This window comes from Glycine max, chromosome 12 (genome assembly GCF_000004515.6).
Source record: "Glycine max cultivar Williams 82 chromosome 12, Glycine_max_v4.0, whole genome shotgun sequence".
NCBI classification, from domain to species: domain Eukaryota; kingdom Viridiplantae; phylum Streptophyta; class Magnoliopsida; order Fabales; family Fabaceae; genus Glycine; species Glycine max.
The window spans coordinates 7,359,740-7,377,934 of record NC_038248.2 but is presented as its reverse complement, the minus strand read 5'-3'; the positions used below and the strand labels follow the sequence as shown (position 1 = coordinate 7,377,934).

The 18,195-nt window shown below is 29.6% G+C and overlaps 1 protein-coding gene across 2 annotated transcripts; it reads right to left on the bottom strand.

The window, feature by feature from the left end:
- Positions 1 to 9,751: 9,751 nt before the first annotated feature.
- On the bottom strand, positions 9,752 to 13,942 carry LOC100775644 (rho GTPase-activating protein 5). Of its 2 annotated transcripts, none has more exons than XM_041007462.1 (5): positions 13,214 to 13,942; positions 11,594 to 11,714; positions 11,256 to 11,375; positions 10,881 to 11,111; positions 9,752 to 10,552 (listed from the first exon to the last, which is right to left on the bottom strand). In XM_041007462.1, the coding sequence occupies exons 1-5, from the start codon at positions 13,612 to 13,614 to the stop codon at positions 9,998 to 10,000; spliced, it is 1,428 nt and encodes a 475-aa protein (XP_040863396.1). In that variant the 5' UTR covers positions 13,615 to 13,942; the 3' UTR covers positions 9,752 to 9,997. The 2 variants fall into 2 exon arrangements, with proteins under 2 accessions (XP_040863396.1, XP_003540802.1); XM_003540754.5 differs by having other exon boundaries at positions 9,752 to 10,537; positions 13,214 to 13,939.
- Between the last annotated feature and the right edge of the window lie 4,253 nt (positions 13,943 to 18,195).

Below are 18,195 nucleotides of genomic sequence, written 5' to 3'. Positions count from 1 at the left end.
AAGAATCTTTGGGATGGACATGACTAAAAATAGATATTAGTAGTATTAGCCCGAGCCTTAAAATTGCGGGTTGTATTTTTTCCCTTTTTTTGATTAGAGGACCTTTGGGATGCATATGACTAAAATCAGGTATTAGTAGTGTTAGCCCGTGCCTTTAAATTGTTGACTGCATTTTTTTTTCTTTTTAATTGAATCTCCTCTACCATAAATTAAAGAAAGTAATACACACACAAAAATTACAGAGCATAAATCTTTCGTCCAAATTTAATCTACAATTAAAATTCATAGAACATAACATATGGTAACCGAAATAAGACCACACAAAGAAAAGAATTGAGATCTCATCTGGAAATACGTTTGGTTGAACAGTATGAGTTATTATAAGTCGTCTTATATTATTATTAATTACTAAAGATAAAACAAAATAAAAAAGGAATAAGTCAACGTGCAAATTATATTTATTTCGATATCCTAATAAAATTGTTAAGTAGTTCAGAATGAAATGAAAAATAACCAAAATAAAAATAAAATATAGTTATTAATTAAATGTTAATAAATTGAAAATGACTTTGGCAAAAATAAATACAAAATTGAAGCTGATCTGAATAAAATGTTAGAATTGATAGTGTAATATTTAAAATTGATTGTTTAGTTCAAACTAATTAAGAATAAGTCAATGTCTAAATTATCATTATTTTGATATCCTAACAGAACATGCTTATTAAAATTTATCAAACTTTTATAAAGTGACAATGATTACGACAGAAATAAATACAAAAGTGAACATGGTTTTAATAATTGGTTAAAATTGATATGATAATATTTAAAATTTATTGGTAAGAACCTACTAATTAGGAATAACTTAACTGTTAAATTATTATATTTATTAATTAGAAAATCATGAATATTTTAATAGACTAACTGAATGTTTAAAACTAATTGTTAAAGACCCATTAATGGAAAGGTTTAAATTATGATTATTTACGTATCTAAACAGAATATGTTTAGTAATTTGAAAATCATGATTATTTTCATATACTAACAGAAGATTTAAAATTGATTGTTAAGTACCTATTAATGGAAAGATATTTTAAATTTGCCTAACGTTTTGTTTAATTTTTAAATCCAAAAAATATACTTTTAAATATAGTCGATTGTTAAGTTTATACTAATTAGGAATAACTGAATGTCAAAATTAATTTTTAAGATTAATAGTGTAATATTTAAGATTGATTATTAAGTAAAATGATATTATGATTAAATTTTTATAAATTGACTATGATTAAGATGAAAATAAATACAAAAGGGAACCTGACTTTAATAATATGTTAAAATTGATATGGTAATATTCTAGATTGATTGTTAATAACCTATTAATTAGGAATAACTCAACGTCTAAATTATGATTATTTACCAATCCAAACAGAATATGTTTAGTAATTTGAAAATCATTATTATTTTAATATACTAACAAAATATTTAAAATTGATTGTTAAGTACCTATTAATGGAAAAATCTTTTAAATTTGTCTAACGTTTTGTTTAATTTTTAAATTCACAAAACAAACTTTTAAATATAATTGATTGTTAAGTTCCTACTAATTAGGAATAATATGTTAAGTTCCTACAAAAGTGAACCTGTTTTTAATAACATGTTAAAATTGATATGATAATATTTAAAATTAATTGTTAAGAACCTATTAATTTTGAAATATCTTCTCTTTGATTCAAGTATGAAACTTATCCTTGATAAAAAAAAAACTAACTACACTTGAAGATTTTTTTTTCATGTATATGAATATGCTTTAGTGGAAGTGATGTAATACAATCGTACATGGGTCAAGGTCTATCCCGTAGACTTGTTAATGACAATTTTTTTAGAGTAAATAATCAATTTCGTAAAAAAAAAGACATTATCAAGTTATTCCTTGAAAATAATAAAAAATTTCTAAAAAAACAATTTATCACTCGTTTAAGTTCAAAATTCAAAAAAATGTTAACGTAAAAGACAATATTAACATAGATCAAAATACAAAAAAATGTTAACGTGTATAAGACAATATTAATATTTCTGAGAGAACTAAAATGATAATAAAACCCTTCGCTCATATTATTACTTTGAAAATTAAATCAACAATAATAGACAATCTTATTATAATAATGACTAAAAGCACAATGACAGAAAAATGCATTAGAAAGGCAAGTCTTGGGAACAGAAAAATGCATTGGAAAGACAAAGAAAAGCACATTGAAAAGCCAAGTCTCGAGAACAGAAAAATGCATTGGAAAGATAAACATCTTGGGAACAGAATACAAATAATTAATTATTACATATTTACATTTACAATGGAAATAAATGAATAAATGCATCTTAACCGAAGCAAAAGCAATGCAAAAGACAAAAAATATTAAATGCACAATAAAATTAAAATTAATAAAAATCATTAATATAAATGGAGGTTGACTGTGAAGTTTTTGAGCGGGAATGAGGGCTCTTGACATTGCCGCACGTAAGCACTGACGCATCCACGTCAGCATCGGGCAAAGAAAACAAAGTTTTCTCCTGCAAAGAAAATGAAGCATGTTCAGGAACACCAAAAAGATCAACATGGTTCAGGAACACCAAAAAATTAAATCTTTTTCACTGCGAGAACTAACAAAACAAAGGCAGAACAAAAGAAACACGAAATGCAAAGGAAGAACAATACTCAACCACGGTCAAATAAGGCCGAGAAAAAAAATTCAATATTTTCCATTGTCAGAACCCAAAAATCAAAGTTTTTAACATGCAGTGAAAAAACAAAAAACCGAAATAAAAAAGACGCATACAAATGCAAAAAGAGGTAAAATGAAAACGCAGAAGGAGACGGGGAGGGAAAACGAACCTAACAATGAACATGCAGTGAAAAAACAAAAAGCTGAAATAAAAAAACGCATACAAATGCAAAAAGAGGTAAAATGAAAACGCAGAAGGAGACGGGGAGGGAAAACGAACCTGTAATTTATCCAACATACTATGATCTGTGGCTTTTGTCTTGCAAAAGAAGAAGAATACTCAACCACGGTCAAATAAGACTAAAGAACACAAAAAAATTCAATCTTTTGTACCGACAGAACCCAGGAATCAAAAGGAGAAATGAAATACATCACAAACGTGTTCTTTTCATGTCGGACACTATTTGTTGTCTTCGTTGTTGCTGTCGGTCACAAAAATACCCAATGCTACATATCTGAACCCAAAATGCAAGAAAACCAAGAGAAAGCAACGTCGGAAAAGGCTCGGGAACACAAAAAAATTTAAGCGTTGACAGAGAAAGCAAGAAAACGAACTTGTGTTCATGAAGTTTGGAGATAAGAATCAAAGCTTTTTGAGATAAAATGACAGCTTTAGAAGAAACAATGAACATGCAGCGAAAAAGAAACAAAAAAAATGCATACAAATGCAAATAGAGGTAAAAAAAGAAAACACAGAAGAAGACGGGGAGGAAAAACGAAGCACATCAAAACCACATCAATAGGGATAGAGGCAAAAACCAAAGCTTTTTGAGATAAAGCAAGAAAACAAACCTCTGTTCATAGAGTTTGGAGATAAAAATCAAAGCTTTTTGAGATAAAAATGACAACTTTAGAAGAAACAATGAACATGTAGATAAAAAACAAAAAACCGGAAAAAAAACGCATACAAATGCAAATAGAGGTAAAAAAAGAAAACGTAGAAGAAGATTGGGAGTGAAAACGAAGCACATGAAAACTACATCAACAGGGATAGAGGCAAAAATCGAAACTTTTTGAGATAAAGTAAGAAAACAAACCTGTATTCATGGAGTTTGGAGATAAAAATTGAAGCTTTTTGAGATAAAGCAAGAAAACGAACCCGTGTTCATGAAGTTTGGAGATAACAATCAAAGCTTTTTGAGATAAAAATGACAACTTTAGAAGAAACAATGAACATGCAAATAAAAAACAAAAAACCAAAAAAAAAAACGCATACAAATGCAAATAGAGGTAAAAAAAGAAAACATAGAAGAAGATGGGGAGTGAAAACGAAGCACATGAAAACTACATCAACAGGGATAGAGGCAAAAATCGAAACTTTTTGAGATAAAGCAAGAAAACGAACCTATATTCATGGAGTTTGGAGATAAAAATTGAAGCTTTTTGAGATAAAGCAAGAAAACGAACCCGTGTTCATGGAGTTTGGAGATAAAAATCAAAGTTTTTTGAGATAAAAATGACATCTTTAGAAGAAACAATGAACATGCAGCTAAAAAAACAAAAAACCAAAAAAAAAACGCATACAAATGCAAATAGAGGCAAATATCACATCAACAGGAAAACAAAGCACATGAAAACCACATCAACAAGGATAGAGGCAAAAATCAAAACTTTTTGAGATAAAACAAGAAAACGAACCTGTATTCATGGAGTTTGGAGATAAAAATTGAAGTTTTTTGAGATAAAGCAAGAAAAGAACCTGTATTCATGGAGTTTGAAGATAAAAATCGAAGATTTCTGAAAAAATGAAAATAAAAAATGGAGAGAAAGAAGAGAGAAAGGGGAGAGAACGATAAGATGGTGGAATACCAAACGGGGGAGAGAAAACAGTGGAGTACCAAATGACAGAAAGAGAAAAGAAGAAATGCAATGCAATAAATTAAAAAAACGTAATAAAAAGGATGCAACTGAAATAGGGAGAGGAGGAAAATGAAAGGCCTTGCATTGCTATTGGTACTGCCGGGATAACACCAAAGTATCGGTAAGTGGTTTTCATTTTTTTAATAATTAATAAAATAATAAAATCATTAATAATAATAAAGTATGATGTGATGTTTTTAAGCGGGAAGTTGGATAGTTGGCTGTGCGACACGTTAGCCCTGACAATGCCACGCCAGCATTGTCAGGGCCTTGTTTGTATCATGATAGATGATTTTTTTTATACGTGTATATGAAGAAAAATGAAAGACGTCAATAGTTATATGTTATATCATACCGTGTAATCTTTTTATGTGCAAATGATAATTATGAATTTAATTTAAATCTTTATTATCTTTTGAGGGGTGCATCAAGTTTACGTTGACAAAAATTAGATTACACTACTAATTTGCTGTTCCGAAAAAAAAAAACCACTATCTAGACTTGTAGTACGGCGGAAAAATGTTTCATAGATATCCTATATATATGCAGGCAGATAAATGGTGAAAGAAATTAAGAATGGAATGTAATGTCGATGATCATTTTTACACTTTGTAAATCGATCAAATTGACAGTACCTCCAAAAGTGAGGAACTAATTTGATACTTTACTGAAATTAAAAGAGAAAAGAGAAGAAATATAAATATAGGTGATATAATATATATTTAGACATATAAATTTTTCTATAACAGTTTATAAAAGAAGAAAATTAAAAAAAAAAGAAAATAAACTTTATTCATTAGATTATAAGTTAAAATTATTTCTTAAAGAAACTAATTAGCTTAATTATAGAAAGGTTCATTTTTTTCATATTTTCTTATTCTACATGTGTTTACGGATAACAAAAGAAAACCGTCCCAGACAATAAAATGTAGTAAAATGTAATACCACATTATCACTTAAGAGTAAGATTTAAAGATGAGGACTAAATGTATTGATGGACAAAGATGAGAGACTAAAATTGGTCAATTTTTTATTTAAAAATTAAAAGTGAAAATTCAAAAAAGTTAAAGGATAAAAACATAATTAATCTTTTATCTAAGCATGTTTATAATATTATAATATATGTATATGAGATAATTAATATGATATAATAAAAAATATAAATATTATAAATGATAATGACATGTTTGCTTTTACGTGCGGTCTTATACATTAATCTAAAAAACTGCATAAAAGAACAAAATTAGCCATGAGCAATAAATACTAACTTCTTTGAGACTTGGATTTAACTTGGCGCAATGAAGTATCAAATATGCACATTTTTTTTTATCATTATCAAATATGCACAAAATATAATAAAAATAGAGAAATATAAAAAAAATAGTATCAATAACAATGGGATGTATTCATTGTTTAGAACTCTGGATGTTATTTTTTTCGATAAGAATATGGTTTAATTATTAATTTGATTTCAAATTCTTTAAAATGAATTAATTTTATTTTCAAATTTTAAAAAAATTCAGTTTGATGTATAAATTTTTAAAATGAATCAACTTGTTCTCAAATTTTTAAAAGATTCAATTTAATTTTTAATTTTTTTAAAAAAATTAATTTAGATTTTAAATTATTTTAAATTATTCAATTTGATTTTTAAGTTCTTAAAAATTCAATGACCAAATTGATTTATTTTTAAAAATTGAGGATCAAATTAAATTGAATTATTTAAAATAAGTTGATGACGAAATTGATAATTAAGAAAAAAAAAATAGTGAAGGTAAAGTTTCTACTGGATGAATCTATTCTGCACCCCTTTGTATATAAGCTGTGATTTCTAGGTACATAGTTGGTTAATTCTTGCCTTAGTTCACTTTTGTATATTGTAGAAAACCCCTTTTATGCAGATTAAATTTGGAATCGCCTTTGCTATATACCAAGTAGCTAGCAATAGGAATTTGGAATTAGTTATAGCCTTCACTATCCTATGCAAGCATAGATAGTCACGAACAAACCACTACTACCACTTGCAATTTATCATTGTTGAAAGGAGCTCGAGGAATATTTGCTTATAGCTACTTAACACTTGCTCGCTCAAAAATGCTTTATTCTCACTTTGCTCTCTCATTTTCATCGCCTTATATGTCCTTTAGAATTGAATCCCAATGCAAATTGCAAGGCATTGTGATTTTCCACCATTCAATACTATTTTTTGGGAGTTTGTTTTTATACATTCTTAGTGTTATTATCAACTAATCATAAATATATTGTAAGATACAACCACCTTTTTATATATGATAAATTTTAATAATAATAATTTAGGTTAATTATGTTTTTATTTCTTGAACTTTTTCATGCTTTGATTTTTAGTCTTTGAACAAAATTTTGATTGATCTTGGTTCCTAAATTTTTGTTATATTAATATTTTTAGTCACTACCATTACGTATGACGTGGTCATGATTTTATTTTTATTTACGTTTAGTAGGGACTAAAAACTAAAAAAATGCTTGTTAAATTGTTTAAAAGATATTAAATCATTTGTAATCATTAAAAATCTCCACAAATACATCTAATTATAATTCTCCTTCAATATAATGCCCCTTCTTTGATTCCACAAATTAAACCTACTTTCCATTCTTTACACCATAGATTCCAAGATCAACAGTTACATTGCACAAGCCTCAATCAAATCCCAGCATAAAAAAACAAATAATAGATAAAAATGATATAATAAACAAATTCAAATCTACAACAAAGTCAATTTGCATTGCAAAGTTCTAAACTTTTTGTTACTCCACCAGCTTAGTCATTAGGATTCTTCACGAAGGATTTGTCCTTTGTTTCTTAATTGTGTTTCTTTTGTTTATTAATCATTCGTTAGTGTACCAAAAAAAATCAATATGTAAAATTAGACAACCCAAAAATAAAAAATTGGATTTGATTAATTTGTTTTGGTAGGAAAAGAGGAAGAGAAATTGACCTGAGATCCAATTTGATTAGACGCTGAAGAATTCATTGTGAAATTGGAGTTAATTATTTTCTCCCTTTGGTTACAAAGGCAGAGAGGCGAAGTGAAGAGTTCCAAAAGGTTTGAGAGCAGAGTCTAGAGAGAGAAGAGACGTTTTGCTATTGTGTTGGATTGAGTGAAATGAAGATGAAAATTATATTTTAAAATCTATTGTTGTTGCATCTTCTGGTTACCATCCCCTTCCCTTCATGGGGATTTGGTTGTTGGTTGTTCCTGATTGTCATTTCAAAGGAATTAACGTGACTCGTGCAAGAAGTGGAAACAATATCTGAGTTTGTGGGTTTCAACCGATAATAGGAACAAGAACAAATTTTGGGTTGGGTTTGTTGTAACGAATTTTAGATCTTTTTTTTCTTCTATTTTTTTCTATATTTGTGTGTGTTTTTGACATGGACTTGTGTCTCTATTCACTTTGAACTTGGATCTATGCTTGATTATGATATTAACTTGAGTTGATCAAGGGAGAAAAAGGGAAACAAGCATTTTAGCATATGAGAAAAGTTAACAAGTGTTTTTTGGGGGGTTTTTAGTCGTCCAAATGTAAATAATAATTAAATCATCACTATATCATCATTTAATGATAGGAATTAAAAATATTAAAGAAATAAAAGTTTAAGAATCAAGACGGATCAAAATTTATTTAGAGACTAAAAACATAATTAATCTTAATAATTATATATATATATATATATATATATATATATATATATTTTGTTTAATTCACCAATAATCCTCTCAAAAAAATCACCAATAAAAATGCATTTGATTAAAAAGTTTGTTAACCTTACAAAATTATTTTGTATTTCCAACAAAATGAGTAATGCAAGTTACCTTGAAGGCGTGTTTTTCTTTTCTTTTCTTTTTTTCCTTTTGGTTTAAAGGAGGGGAACATGTCGCTGCAGCTACAAACTATCTCCTAACAGATATAGAAGAAACAACACCCACTACATCATGCATAGTAACATAAAATGAACAACCCTAGGATGGTTATGGAGTTGTGTTAGTCCATACTATTATAACTAATACCTTAGTCAGCCAAGATGTAATTGCTGAGATCAAACTCCAGAAGGCATGCTTAATTTCAACATTGGATAACACCAATTGCAAACCTATGAGAGCAACCAAAAACCTACAAAAATTCTAAATTGTAGATGACCCTCTTGCAGCTGGACCAATTATAACTACTAGGGGGAGAGAGCGCCTCTATACATATTTTAAATAAAATAAAAGAGAAGAAAAAAAAAGATTTAGAAGTTAAAAAAAAATAAGACTAATAAAAAATAACTAACAACATGAGAGTAACATGTAGTTATTAAAAGAAAGTAATAGAAGTTTAAATATAAAAAGGATAAAATTATCTAAACATCAAAAGAAAATATTCTCTTTATTAATAGTATAGATAATTGCAAGAGAAAGTAAACACGTCTTGGTTCACTTGACTTGATATCTTGAATAATTCTAAATCTTTCAAAATTATCTAAACTTCATTTACCAAGTCTTTTTTTTGTAAGTATCCTTTTTTTAGCCTCCCCATGATAATCTGCTTCAAATTCAATACAGGGTCGGTTGCATTTTTTTCAAAAGATTTACTGTATTGGATGGTTTGGTTTTTGTTTGTGGTTTATGATTTGTGTTTTTTTTTTCACTCATGGATCTGATTTGATTTTGAAGAAAGAAGATGCATCTGATTCTTGATTATTTTTTTTTAATTTGTGACAATTTTTAACTATGCTAAAAATAGTGTTTTAAAATTTATTTTAAAAATCAAATTTTGATGATCGAAATCCACCACAAACTGCGATTCTATATTCCACTAATGCATAAGCAAATAAGAACTAAAATAAACATTTTACTATTTTAAAAGACTGAAACAAACAACTTACTTTTATTTTGAGGAATTAAAACAGGAAGGCCCTAAATTTGGAGTACGAAAAACATAGTATATTATAAGTGTAAAAGATTTATTGACTTTGTCAACGGATACCATATTAATATAATATTATGAGAGGTGATTTAGGTATTAGCTAGCATACCATATTATTATCTTAAGCATTAGCAAGTAGAGTAAGAATCCGGAAGTGATTAATTTATCCATTGCAACATTGACAGGTGAATGGCCTGTCATTCAGGAATAATTATGAGAAGTTGAGAATACAAGTAAACACACATAGGATATGTTATTTCAGTACAATGTCATTCTAGAAATCAAACAAGTTAAACAAACCGAGGAAATTAAAAAAAAAAATCTGAACCACTTCACAAACTTGTCCTAGAAACAAACTTACAATTACAATGCACAATGTCAGAATCAAACTACACTCGATCACAGTGATGCTTCTTTCACCGCCAGGCTTCTATCCGCTCTGATCTTGAATCTATGCGGCTAAGATTGCTAATACCCTTTTTATCAACAGCCACTGTTGCATGGATCACAGGTTGGAGCAGGCCTCTGGTTCTTTTGGACCCCTTTTTAGCACTGGAATTACTTGATTGTCCACTCTTACTCTTCTCAATGTTTCCTTTGGGTGGAAACTCACAATACAAGTCCTCCTCACAAACCAGATTCTCAGGAGAGCCTATCAAACTGCCACATTCTCCTTCAGTTGAATATTTGCTTTGGAGAGATTCAGGGGAACAGTCTAATTCAGTTTTCTCGTAAACAAAGGTTTCCCCGGCCTCTTCATTTTCAGTGGCAATGTCATCTTGCTGACAGGACTCCAAAAGACTGTGGTCCCCATTCTCATCAGAAGGCTCTAAACAAAACCCAGGAGACGATTCTACGACACAATACTTTCTTTCTCGCAGGGTCCTTAATATAAGATTCTTCAGGAAGTTCATCACTTGAACTGCATACATCAATGCAGTCAAAGGGTCTGCCATCTGCAACCAAAAAGACTAAATTCTGTAACTGAAACCAACCATAAGATAGATCAACTGTATCACATTGGCATCTTCACTACTCTATGGACAAAAATGGCACTATCAGGACTTCACTAGAGGTAAAAGTATTGTCACAAATCACAATGATGACCATGTAATATGTCAAGACACAAAAGGAAACACTAAATCTTTTACAGCTTTACCTATATACATGACCAATTTCAAACAAGTAGTGCAGAAAATTCTTCACTCAGTAAAATTTTAGTTGGATTTCCAAGATGTCTACTTGCACCCAAAGAAAACTAAGAATAAAATTCTTCACTAAAAAATAATTGGAACTCACATGAGTCATATTTGGTGCAAAAACCATGGCGATGTTCCGTGCATTCATCTTATTCAAGTCTTCCTCTTGGGCAACATCAGCCATTAGATTAATAGCCCAGTCCAAAAGGGAAGCTTCAGTGTGAGGTAGCTGGCCGGCCAGTTCAGTACAATCCTCTTCAGTCTGGCATTGCATTACTTGCTCTGGTGATAAAGAATCCAGAACACCAGTAGGCAGTTCCCTAAACCAAGCCTTGAAAAGCACAAGAATATCAAAATCAATTTATCATATGTAGTGGATACACCTCTACTCACACAAAAAAATAGATAGTAAGCAGCAATTAGGGTATTTCTTCATGTAATGTACTATGTTTTTTTCATTGTTAATTTAATATACCTTAATTTGTCCTGCCAAACAATGTATATCAACATCTTCTGGGACCAATCCCCTATTTAATTGATCCCTAACAGACTCCTCTTGACTATTATCTGCATTAATTCTGAAAATTCCCTCTTCCTGCATGAATAAATTAAACTGTTTAACCAAGCCGGAGCATACAAGTAGTCATATGTAAATTGAAGTAATTATCACGTTTGTATAGAGCGGTGATCTATAAAGCAGGAATGCCATTTTGCCTTTTGGCATATTCTAAATTGTGTTCAGTTGTTCAATTCAACACCATGAGAAAATGTGACAAAATGCAAAGCTGAGAAAGAAAGATCTAGGTGATGAACCTGCAACCCTCCGAGAGCATACAAGTGCCTTTGCATTAGTAGCAGTATGGTTGGCACACTGTTCCCTCTCGTGTCATATGATAACTGCATGGATTCTGTTGAAACTCCAAAAACAGTTGCACTACACGTGAAAATAAAAACAAAAAAAATACCCCAAAAATCAAACATCAGATTAGTTATTTCCATCATGAATCATGATAATGACAAGTAGCATCTTTATTCACAACAATTACATTACAGCTAAGGTTGAAAGAACTTCCAAATTTTCAAAGAAAACTATTTATACGTTGTATTGTATCATATAACATTTGCAAGTAATATAGGCAGAAATCATCATAAAACAGGAAATCTACAAATTAAAAGGCTTTTAATGTGACTCAAGCATTATAAAATAGGCAGAAGTCATCATAGATCTTATAGACACGAAGTATAAGCAACAACCAACAAGACTTAGACAGTAAAAATCTTCAGAAGCATCAATCAATCTCTGCCCTAATGAATTTAAATCCATTCATGATTAAAATGCATCCTCCCACCTCTTTTTTTTAAGCCCTAGAGAAGAATATACACCTCTTGATCTTATTCGAGTTATCCATATTCCAAACAGAGAAAACCACCACACAACCTCATTAGGAAAATGGCAATTAATCCAAACAGAATACACCACAGCTTACACTGCAAAGGTTATAGAACAAACAAACAACAACAAAAGTCTTATATCCCACCGAAGTGCAAAGGTTATAGAACAAGGAAGATAAAACTAACTGTAATTTGTTTTAAACACCATGATATATCCCAATAATTAATCCAAGGAGTGACATCTGATGATAATATATTAAGATCCAATTTGGAAACACTTTTCCAGTTTTCCATAAATGAAAAAAGTAAAATGAATTGAGTTTCTCCCAAGTTAATTTCAACTTTTATATCTCAACTTTTGGAGAAGTTAAATGGAAGAACTTTTATAAAGTTAATTCCATAAATTGATTTTCACATACGGAATACACACGACTCATTCTACTTTCTTGTTTCCTTCTCCACTCCTCTCTCCTATAAGTGTTCATGGAAAAAAAAAAAATCATCGAAACAGAGCCTAATAAACACATACAAACAAGTACAACCTCCCCCCACAAAAAGTAAAATAACATTACAACACATGATCAAATCCAAATATGCTAAGTGCTAACCAACAAGTCGTTGGACTCGCGTTGAGTCTTGTGGGTGAAAAAAAAAAGTGGTTTGAAGGGAAGAATCCACTAAAGGTAGCCAGTTAAGTTCTGCGAAGGAAATTAATCATCAACAAAGCAGATGGATATATACTCTGTACCATAGTGATAACATGGTAACCAAAAAAAAATCCATATATGCTAATTTCAAAAATGGCAAAGATAATAATGATATACACTTCACCAACTCACATTAACAAAACTGGCACCCTTACGTTCAAAGAAACATAGTACCATTCAAGGTTTTAAGGTGATTTGGGCCGCAACATCAAGGTTTTAACTGTTTTAACTGTCTGTGACCGAACTTGAAACAGCATCCGCGATATCAACAAACATTATTATGACATGATGAGATATAAGCAACGTGATGATGAGTCAGCAGCAGGGCACGTACCTAGCACTGGGAGGTCTTGTGGAGACTTCGGGCTCGAACTCACGAGGCAAGCCCAAGAAGCCATTGAACCTGTCGAAGGTGACATGCGCCACATGGCGCACGTTAGTGGGCCACCCAATCTCCATGGCGCCATGGCCCTCCTCGCTCTTGTTGCAAGCAATAAGCGATTTCCTCAAGAGGGTCACAAGAATTGCCAGAAGAGAGAGCTCCTCCTCCTGCTGCTGCGTTCTGTCTGTGAATGTGACCCCGCACCCGTCACAGTCGGTGACCGTAGAAAACCCGTCCACCACCGCGCTCACAGAAGAAGAAGGTGGTGGTGGTGGCGGTGCTTCTTGGAGAATGCCATCAGAAGAACAAGTGGCTGGCGACGAAGAGGATGAGAAATGGAGCACCTCCGTCATTGCTGCCACTGAAAAACCAAAAAAAAAAAAAAGACCTTTTCTTGGAATATAAAAAAAATATAAATAAGAAAAAGGAAGAGACTTTCAGGTACTAAACAGAAAGAAAGTGGTTTTTCTTTTTTTGGAGTTGGATCTAAAAAAAGGGTGCCCAACAATGTGGAACGTGAGAGTCATTAACTGAGTTTTTTTTTTTTTTTAATGTTTTGTTTTTGTTATGCGAAGAAGAAGATGATGGCATGGGGTAAAAGTGGTGGGAAAGAAGAGAAGAGAAAAGGGTGAAAATTTTACAGCGCAACAGTAGTTAAGAGCAATAATAGTGTTTGGTGGAGAGAGCTTCTGTGTGTGTTGTGTCATTTATCCAACTTCCATTTCACAAGAATCCAAAGCTGGAGCCACACATGTAAAATCTGGTCTGCAATTTATTTTTCATCATTAATGTGTGTTTTTAACTTAATAATTAATTTGATATACTTAGATTCTTTTGATGTGAGTGAGGGAGATATTGCAATTGGATTCTAATTAGGTATGTGTCATATGTGAATCTTGGAAATGTCACATTTAGATTTTAATTAGGGATATGTATGATGGAAATTAAACTTTATTCAACACTCACCCTATTAGAGAAAAGGTAAAAGAGAATGAGAAATGGATCACAGACGAAATAATGTTATAAAAAGGAGAAAATAACAAGTTTTGATTGTTTTTTTTTTCTTTTTCTTGTCGCCATGCAATAAGTGCAAAGTATGAAATTTAAGTTCAATTTCACTACTTGGACTTGCGTTAAATATAATTTTAAAGTATGATCATAAAAGTGCCATCACTTTTGTTATTAATTTGAACCAGCTAAAATAAATTTAATTAAAGACTTATTAGAACTTAAAAATTTGAGGCAGTGATATAAGGTTTGTTACATTCATTCAGATACGGTTGAATAATTTAATTATGATTAAACAAAAATGAAATAGATAGCAACAAAATATAATTTTTAATATTATATAATACATTAAGTAATAACAAATATAGCAGTATGGAGAAGGGAAATGTGACTGTTTAATTAAAATAAATATAGCAGTATAAAAAGTAAAAATAAATTTAGTAATTATAAGAAAATTGGATTAGATAAAATTTTAAATTAACATAAAAATATCATATTACATGTTTTATGAGATAAAAAAATCATAATAAATAATTAAATAATAACAACATATGTATACAGATATTATATATATAAACCAACTAGAAAGATTTTAAAATATTAAAAAAAATATCGTTGCTTTATCAAAAACAAAATCAAGCTGTACTGTTTTTGGGATATCAGTTTTTAACCAACTTTTGCTCCACTAGTTGTTTAGATTTGTTAGGACGGACAATGAAATCAATTTCGAGTTCAAATTATCAATGAATTGAACCAGTTTATTTTGTATTTTTTTATTACAATTGAACAAGTCTATTTGATACAATTTTAAAAATTATGGTTTTCCTAACGATGAGGGTACAAGTGTTTGATGAATCAAAGTTAAGATTAAATTATTAGATATTATTTGAGTTGGATCTTTAATAAAAAAAAATTATTTGTTAGATTTTACTTATTTTGGTCGAAAAAAATGATATTTCTACTCAAATAATTGATACGATTTCATTAAATAATTAGAACTTCATTTTTATGGATAAGACCCAAATCAATTTTTATTTGCAAACGAACAATCCTTAGTTAAGCATTTAGATCTTGCGTATTATTTTCGTATGTACAGCTAGGATGGACAGGTGTTGTATGATACATTTGTCAATTTATCCATTAATTTATACTCTTTCTTTTCAATAGAATTATGATACTTCCCAGTTGACCAGTTCCCATATAAGTTTTTTTTCCAACATATTTTGTATATATCTTTATAGTTAGGGTCCTGTTAATTAATGTCAACATTGACTAAGAAATAAAAAAATAATATTTTTTGTAAAGATTATAGAAGAGCAGAAAAAAAAATCATGAATAATAAATTTTGTGCATTTCAATGAATTTTTTTAAATTTTTTAACTAATATTGTAAAAATAATGGTTAGCATTTACCTTTATATAGTTATTAAAGTAAACTACACAAAGCAAATACTGTATATACTCTTATCGTTCTGATTTTGCTGTTGAATGAACAGTATATGAAAGACACAATAAAAGGGAAAATCAAAATTCGTCCAATCGTCCTTCATAATTCCTTTGAAATCCAAAACGGTCGTGAAAAATACTAGATCTTGGCCTGTTGAATTGTTACAGCATAAAAACTATTTTTCCGTGCAAATATGAAGCTAACAAAAATTACAAAGGAAATGCTTTTGTAAATTTTTAAAATTCACAAAATATAAAAAGTAAGTGGTATAGCAGTAAAGTTCAGTGTATTATAACTGACAAAGACTTTCAGTTGTAGACTAAAAAGGATTTGAGATGTTTTGTTTCAATTATAGGGTAATTACATAATGGGTGAGGATGATAATCCAACTGGCTTCAATCATTTTAATATTTCGGTAGTTTGGATTTGACCTGGTCATGATTAATATTAAATCAAATCAACTTACTTTCAACCCAAAAATAAATAAATATATATTTCTAACCAAAACAATCAAATCAACTTACTATTCGGATAAATTTTTAAAAGTTAGACTTCGTGCATAGATAAATTTTAAGAATTCTAAAGTGAAAAAAACAAAAAAAATGTTTTGTAATATACATTTAAAATATGCTGAAAAAGTTATTTAAATTAATGTCTTGTAATTTATTATTGTTTATTAAAAATTTAAAAATATTATTCTATAAATTAATGAATTCAACTTATGACATGAACAGTACCGATTTTATTTTGTCAACCACCCAATCCAAATATTTTTATTCGAAATTTGTTGCTCAGACCTTCAAATCGCTTAAACTCATATTATTCTCCTTTGGGTGATTTGATTAATGATTTTTATTTTTAAATTTGTGAATTTGATGACCCAACTCATTGATGTGATCATTTACTTTTTAATTATTATTTCTATATTTTATATTTTTTTATCTAATTATCATTTACAATCTTTTAAAAAGTTTAAAACAATTTTTATCTTTTAAATTTGATACATCCGACCCAAATCAATCCATTATTGAGTATAAGGTTCAGTTTGGGCTGAAAAAAAATGTTTAAACCTTACTCAATTTAAACTGAAATATTTTAATAAAAAAATAATTAAATCCGATCCAAATCAGCATCTGTACACCCTTAATATTACCCATTACTCAGTTAACAATTTGGTATGTACTTACAAAATGACATTTTATTACGCGGCATGAGCATTTGTTAGGCATACTACAAATCATTGAATGCATGAGGCGTTATATGAAAACTTTGTCATTGTTCCTTGTGGCAAATTGCAATTAATGAATGATTTTTGCCTCGAATTCCATACATAGTACTATAATTTGGCTCTCATTTTTGTGCCTTTGACTCTTTTTCCATACTTTTGATGCAAAAATTGATGTCTCGTATATTGATTAGTTTGATTAGGATACAGTTGACCGCCAAATGATTAACAGTACTGTCAGAAATAGAAATTTAAAGAAAAAAGTGTGGCCTGATGAAGGATCTTATATCATTAGAATAGTTTTGAGAGTTGTATAAATAGTCAACAGTACTGTAGGACTTTAAAAAATACTACTCCTATACTAACTGACTTCCTAAAGACATTGGTTAAAAATTAATCAATTCTCAATATATTTCGACATTGTTTTTAATTTTTATTAATTTTCTCAATCAATAAATATTCTTAGCAAGACTCATAAAAAGTAGATTCTTTTTATTTTTAATGACCAAGAGGAAAGAATGTCTACAACTCTACATATAAACAGAAAATTGAAACCATTCTAAAGAACAAAAGATCTTATTTGATTTTTTTAACCAATGCTCAATATTTTCAATTAATATTAAATATAATTAATATTTACTATTACTAATAAAAAATATTTTAACAATTAAAAAATAATTTTTAATAGTAAAATTTTAATCTACCGAAAAACCAAATGTACCAAATTAAAAAATAGTAAAAAGTTTAAATGTATGTGGTCAGTGTTCCTAACGTTACTTGAATGTTTCTTCATTTTCTTGTGATTAGATCTACAACGAAGTTGCATTGGAAACAACGACAAGGTGCTAGTCCTCTTCCACAAGACCGTGACTTTGCAATTTGATTAGTTATAATTCATACTGGTAAATACAATTAACCGAGTTGAATTTGAGACTAATTAACCAAACTGTTTTTAAGATACAAATCAGTTCTGCTATTATATTTATTTGCTTTGGAGAAATTGGTTGTTTTTGGTGTGGTTGTAGCGGTTGTTTGCCAACCCTAATAACTTGGAAGAAATTCTTGAAACAAATCTATTGTGGAGTTTTCTTGTGCATCTACAGTGATAATATCAGGAAATGCTTAATTGCAGTACCTTCTTTATATATATATATAAAAAAAAATCAACTTTTTATGTCACCACAAGGTCCGAAAATTGATGTACTAGCTCCCCTGTTCTGATAGGAAAAGGATATTGAATAGCATACAAAATCTT